General features: G+C 31.0%; 1 protein-coding gene across 1 annotated transcript in view; it reads right to left on the bottom strand.

The window, feature by feature from the left end:
• Positions 1–736: 736 nt before the first annotated feature.
• Positions 737–7,365, bottom strand: part of LOC125077305 (transcription factor Sox-21-like) — a 48,030-nt gene continuing 41,401 nt past the window's right edge. The window contains exon 5 of the mRNA XM_047689215.1: positions 737–2,572. Within this exon, the coding sequence (XP_047545171.1) occupies positions 2,132–2,572 (441 nt within the window). The 3' untranslated portion in view covers positions 737–2,131. The remainder of the gene's footprint in view (positions 2,573–7,365) is intronic.

Genomic DNA, 7,365 nt, shown 5'->3' with positions numbered 1-7,365 from the left:
GATGTTTTCCTTCACCGCCGAGCACGAGATGAATTATAAACACAAATTAAGCACATGAAAATACAGTGGTGCTTGCCTGAGTTTGAACCCAAAATCATCCATCCATCCTAGTCATTCATAAACTCTATATAGCTATATTACAGTTAAAAGGTTCTTAGTGTATTTACGGGCACAACATTTTCTAGATCTCATGGCTGGTTATGACGGTGTTTGGTTAGACCATTGGTGAAGTTAATCATCAGGTAAATCCTTAATTAATTTGCCTTCCTCATATAAAAAGGATACAATAAAGAATATGTATGTTTTATATGAAAAATACTTAACACGAGTTCTTGTTCTTATAATGTTCTTGTTTTCATTTTTGGAACGATGCTTTTTTTTGCGGCTTACAGTAAGCTTTACCTCGAGGCGACCGTTTCCTCTTTTTCTTTTTCTATCCATTAAATACGTTTTAATATTAATATAAAATTATTAAAACTTATTGTTTTACTGTTTTAATGATCTTGGGATTTTAAATAACAATTTATACCTTGACGTTTATTTTTATTGATTCTCGTATCTGTTTATTTAAAACTTAGTGAAAAATAGCTTCAATCCGAACGGGTGACCCCGGCATATATCTAATTAAAAAAAAAAAAATTGGCACTAAATGCCAAATTGTAGACAAATCAAAAACATGAAGGCAACACAACAACTATTAAAATATGAATGTAAAAATTAAACAAAAGATTGCGATTTTTCAAAGATTTATTGTAATTACGTAATTTTTCAATAATTATATATTCTAAGTCTCATTGTACACATCATATCGCTATACAGAATTAAGTCTATAAATAATTTACATAGAACGATACATCAGAAAGTCACTGGTTAGGTATGTTTTGATATTTCGTATTGAAAACTAACTGGTCGTAAATGAATATTTTTTTTTTACGTTGCAATTTAAAATGGTCATTTTAATTTGAGAATAATTAAATGGTTTAAAAAAAATATCCAACAATATTTGAGTCATGATTTATTTCATAATGTGTTAAAAATATTTTAATGGCAACACTAATTTTGTCATTAATTGGAATACAGCCAAAAATAGCATTACATTTTTGTAACTGTAGTTGGTATATTTATCCCAAATTTGGGTAATTTAAAATTATTTTTCTTATAGTATTTATTTCTATATATTTTTAATAACAATGTTTAACAGAATACAAAAAGTATATCAATTAAAGAAACATGGTATTACATTTAGTCACTATGTTCATTAAAAAAAGAAACTTATGGCATCTTATATTAAATGCAACGTTGAACGCCTTTGCGTCATTTCTATTAATTGTAATGAAAAAAATATTTTGTCTATTTTCGATCTACTTATAACGAAACATTAATTATAAATTTATTTTACAATATTAATTGTAAATATAAACAAAATAGTTCGAAGCGTTTCCGATTAACTACAATTTAAAATAAATCAGTCTAAAGATCTGGATAAAAGCAGCCTACTGAAAAAAATATCATTTTTTATAATAATTTTAATATTAACAAACATTAGTTCCTATTTTTCTTAAGGCTAGAATATTCGTCTATATACAGTATTTAAATTATAATAATTATATACGTAGTCGTTGTAGCTTGGACTTTTTTAAATTACCAACAATTTTAAGTGCTCATGACTGATCAAAACGTTCGGATACTTGTAACAAAATATTACAAGAACCATTAGAATATTTCAACTGTACTATTTAACAAATAGTTATATGTTTTACAAATCGTATTTGATGGCATAAACACTTATAATCCCTTAATTATATTTTTTGTTATATTTACATAAAAATTTACAATTAAAAGCTTTCATCAATGTTCTAAAATTACAATATTATAATTTAAAACTATAAATGAAATCAAGGAACTTTAGAAATCGTCACATGTCATAAACACAAGTGTGTGCGTGTGATTTTATAAAATTTTGTCGCGAAATAAAAAAAATAATATTAACAATATACGTTATATATTTAACACTTAATTAGATTCTTAAATCAGAAAAAGTGTAGGCTGAATAGCTACTATCTATTTACAGAAATAAATCTCAAAATCAACATTCGAAATTCGAATTGAAATTCCCGAATTAAACGTCAGGTCAGAATATGACAGTCAACGGTCTCCGAAATTCTGGCCCGCCTTGCGTGCTTTGGGGATACTGACCCGGATACTGGGGCATGAGGAGGCTGGACGAGGTTTGGTAGTAGGGTAGAGATGGGGACGGATTCGACCCTGACGAGGAGCTGCCTTCAACGCGATCCTGAGTCTTTTGGGTGTCTGGGGATTCAGCAGGGGACCTTGGGGATAAGCTGGACGCTGAATTAACCGTTGAAGTGAGTCCAGCCATGGCGACTGAAGCATCCGAGTACATCTTACTGATGTCCATTGGGTAGGAGCGTTGTTGTTGCTGATCCATGTACATGTAGGCTTTGGAGAGCGCGGCTGAATCGAGGTAGCCCCGCGATGGATCAGGATACATGCTGTAGCTCCTGTACTTATCCTCGATTGAGTACTTGGACATGTCCATCGTTGAGCCCATCTGTAATCAAAATGATTGGTTAGCTAGAATACAGCTTTAATAAAATATAAAATTATTCTACAATTCGTATATTCCCATTAATCAACCGCTATCTGTAAAATGCTCAAATATTTTATTGTACAGTTTCTAAATAATTACATTTTTAACTGAAAATCAACAAATACCAACATTCTGGTTTTTTTTCATACGTATCACCTTGTAAATAGCACGTCTTATGTATACCTATATTATAAACGCGATAGTCTATCTGTATGTTATGCTTTTATGGCTAAAACACTGAATCGAATTTGATGAAATTTATTATGGAAAGCTTGAACCCTAAGGACATAGGCTGCTATTTCATACCTAATCCTACGAACCTAAGACGACGGTGACTACTTTGCAAGAATTAAATTTATTAATTGACAAATTTAAAAATCTGCGAGATTTTATATTAGAAACGAACACCCTGTCCAAGAAGGATTTTTATACCTTTGCAAAGGATTTACAATCACAGTGTCAATTGGTTGTTATAAGCTTGCCTTTACGCGTTATATTCTTTGTAAAAATATAATTGATAAGATCGAAAATAAATGAAGCGAGATGCCGTAAATCAGAATCAAATATAAATTCGATCACGCACAGAATCATGTAAATATATAATGCTGCGTTCACGCTTCTGCGTTAAAAGGACTAAAGTAGTAAGTCTGTGCTATCTTCGTGGTAAGTATAGTAACAGCCGCACGGCTGCACCTAACCTACAATTTACCGTACACAAAAAAGGTTAAATAAAGACCAATATTTTAATAATCTTAATGGGATTATATTTAACATATAATTAGATGTTCTCTGCGACTTTATCCGCGTCAAATTTATTTTACTTGTATATTTGCTATTCCGATTGGTTTCAAATGAGGTTACAAACATCAGAACTGATTTTCAATCGCATATTTAAACTAAACCGTTTTCAGAATTATTTAAAAAAGGGGTACTGAAAAAAAGTCGGCAGCGTAATATTGATTTGAATTTGATACCATCAAACGCGTAGGCGAGCAATATTTTACAAAACAATTATCTCACTCTTCTATGTTATAAACATAACAAGTCAAAATATTGACAAATCAGCACCTCTATTGATTCCATAAGCCGATTATAATATGTGATCTATCCACAAAATAAATCGAATCACTGAAAATTAAATACAGTTTACGACACAGCATTGTCACTTAAAATAGAACCTTAAGCCGATGTGATTTGAATGAGAATCGTATGTTATATAAATGGAAATGAAAACAGCGTATTGTGCTTCAAACGGGCAGACACACAAATCTAACGTAACAAAGCGTTCGTATAATACTTCGGAGTTTTAAATTTTTTAATGAAGTGAGTCGTACACAATATTGTGAGGAAAATATGCTTTGTGGCAATACACACGGATCTCGCCGCTTGGTAGCTCTTTGTATCATTTTAGTTATGTAGGTACTTTTTAATTTAGTTGCATTTTAATTTCAGGCTCAAAAACTTAACACTAAAAATATTTTTATACGCGTAATAATATCAACTAAATAATAACATATACAATATTTTTATTAATTAAACATCATTGACATTGGGTGGGAAAAAAGAGCAAGGTGTCAAGGTCAAATTTACGTGCAAAGTTTATACATGAAACGTTTTAGAGACTAAATAATTTCATTTATCTTAGATGTATTGATTTGCACAACAAATATAATAATGGAAAATTGAAATGTGTGGACTTACACACGACACTTCAAAGAAAACAAATAAAAATATATTTTTAAACAAATGTTTGTACAAATAAACATTGATGTTCTCTATTAATATAAGAAATATTAATTCTCGTATAATTCCATCTAGTTCTCCGATATAAGCGTTCGTGTGTCGTCCGCGTTAACGCATAACGTACGCCGGCGAGCACGGAGCACGCTAAATCAGGATTAGCCGGACACCGCGACATCAAGCTTCGGGTTTACGGCCCTTGGACCTCACTTCGCCTGTATTTTATTACACTTGTAAGAGTTCTTCCAATAACTATGTTTTGTAAATAGTCTATGATATATTGATATGTATTGTATAAATAATTTTTAAATTTATTATTTATTTATGAATTAAATAAAACCTCTTTAGATCTATTAATATTTATATGGTGAAAATACTTTTGATGAAGACTATGGTATTTTAGTATTCGGCGTTAAAGCGACTTGGCTGTGATAAAATATGATTCAGTTTATCTTATTTTTCATGTAATTAATAAATACATTTACAATAATAATTATTTATTGTCGTAGTACCCAAATCAACGACAATTCGCTTATCGATACCAAATATATTGGCTTTGCTTTCAGTTAAAGATGAACGTCATTTGTACTTAAGTTTTGTATAAATTATTTCTTTTAATTCAATTCTAATTTTGAAAATGGAATGTCTGAAGTTGTTCATATAAAAGGTTGCAAGGCATTACAGATTAAACATATCGTATGGTTTTTTTTATAATTTTTTTAGTATTAGATTTACGATTTTATTTTCCATTTTACCGGCATATTAACCGTGAAAGCTCAATAAACCAAACTATATAAATCATCGATCAAGATAATAAAATACGAAAATCACAATGGTTCGTTAAAACGCTTCCATACCTGCCCGCGAAAATGCACTATCACCATTTTTAATATCGGCCGAAGAGGACGCAGACAACAGACAATACATGCGCTGGTTTCGATTTACGCCAATTTATTTATAAACACTTTTTTTGTTTCATATTGTCTAAGCTTGTGCCTTTCACTTCTGTCATTCTTTGATCTGCAGTAAAAAATAACATCTATTTTTATTAGTTTTTTTTTAAGTGAAGGTTGTTTCGATTCCTTGATAATAATACAAGTCAATTTATTCATAATTCAGTGTTAGTGAAATTCTGTCTGAAGTAGGTTAAGAAATTCAATAATTGTAATTATATATTTTTTTTTAATCGTCTGTAAATGTCAACTTCATTAGTTTTAGAGAGATATTCATATCGTATAAAAATTTATTTATTATTTATGTCTTGTCTAATGTCTGCGCTGCCCAAATAGTCCACATGTTGATACCACGCGTTGAATGGTAGCTGATTATATTGTTTTCAACCGAGTTTGGGGTTCGATTCGACACGTTAATCGAAAAAATGCGTTTCACTACAGCCCGGAGTCTATTAAGGTAGCACAATGATCCTGATGGATCGGTCATCTATTACGGAGGTGATAATGTATAGATTGGTGGACTATTAGGTAGGTATACGATTAAGGGGGAATTGTTACTGGTACATGCCTTCTTTGTACGACTGGAGTTTGGTAGAAAATTATGTTCCCAATGTTTTTATACTAATTAACTAACAGTTACCTCTCAATACACTACTCATCTTCTTTACATAGTATAAAACAAAGTCGCTTTCTCTGTCCCTATGTCCCTTTGTATGCTTAAATCTTTAAAACTACGCAACGGATTTTGATGCGGTTTTTATTAATAGATAGAGTGATTCGAGAGGAAGGTTTTTGTATATAATACATAGACAATATCGTTAAGTAACATTGATAATTTTAAATGTTTCTAATGTGATGTCGTAAATTTATACATTTTTTGCGCTTACATTGTAAACGCTGGCTGAACCCTACTAGATAGATCTAGTAAGTCATAATTTAAAATATATTTAAATCAAGTAAGGTCGTATAATCATCAAAAAGAGTCATCTAGTAGTAACTCATTTTCCGTTATCATATAGGCAGCCTAACACTAGTTTTTATATCAAGTTCAATTGCAAAATACTTTGTACTGAAAATGGAAAATTGTATCGAAGTTACTTGGACTAGAATCTTTTTTTAACAGAGTACTTTGAGCACGTTAACCCTAAAGAATAAAATACTACAGCTAAATATATAGTTTTATTATTTTAACAAAGTGGTATCAAGACTTTTAAAGTACCACAAAGTACTTATAAGTCCCTATATAAAGTTCAATCAGTATTGGTACAAAATCAACCCTATAAAACGTAATCGATTAAATCTCTATTTGACACACAAACTTGAGCAATTAAACTCCCCTATCCTCCCTTCCCTGGACCTCCTCGATCTTCCCCTGACGTTTAATCTGCAGTTGACATTGATGCGTTAAATACTAGGTTGCAATCTATGGTGAATAAGCGTGTCATTTAAATCAACTCACATGTAAGTTTTTATAGAACAGAGACGGAGAAATATTTTTCGTACAGAAATTCTTACCGACTAGAATTGAAAATGACTTTTTACAAAGAACAGACTAATAAATATCCGACCTTTTAATAACAAGTAACAATCAACAGTAACATTATTACTTTAAATTAATAATTATTAATGTGATAAACCAACTATAACAGCATATTTTCTACGAGTCAGATATAGTATGTCCGAAGCACCCACACTTCGCGCCAAAAAGTTAGCCTAAGCTTCTGTGACAAGCGATCGCGCGTTCTTTTTTTTTGTATATGCAACAAGGTATAGACGCATTAGACGATAAAAATATATATTATTTTATAAGAAAATAAGTAAGAAATATAAAGGCACTATAATATATTAACCATTTCTTACATCGCCAATGCCCCAACGATCTTGGGCGGATAAGATATTATGTCTTGTTTGTGCTTGTTTACACTGGCTCATTTAAACACAATGATAATAAGTATCGCTGTGTGGCAGTAGGTATCTAATGAGTGGGCGGTATCTACCTAGGCGGGTAAAAAATGGATTAAACTCTACCAAAGAGTACAGTAGTATTGGTAAGTCAAACAT

This window comes from Vanessa atalanta, chromosome 3, assembly GCF_905147765.1.
Source record: "Vanessa atalanta chromosome 3, ilVanAtal1.2, whole genome shotgun sequence".
NCBI lineage: Eukaryota > Metazoa > Arthropoda > Insecta > Lepidoptera > Nymphalidae > Vanessa > Vanessa atalanta.
The sequence above is the reverse complement of the archived record's forward strand: the minus strand, read 5'-3'. Positions and strand labels throughout refer to the sequence as shown.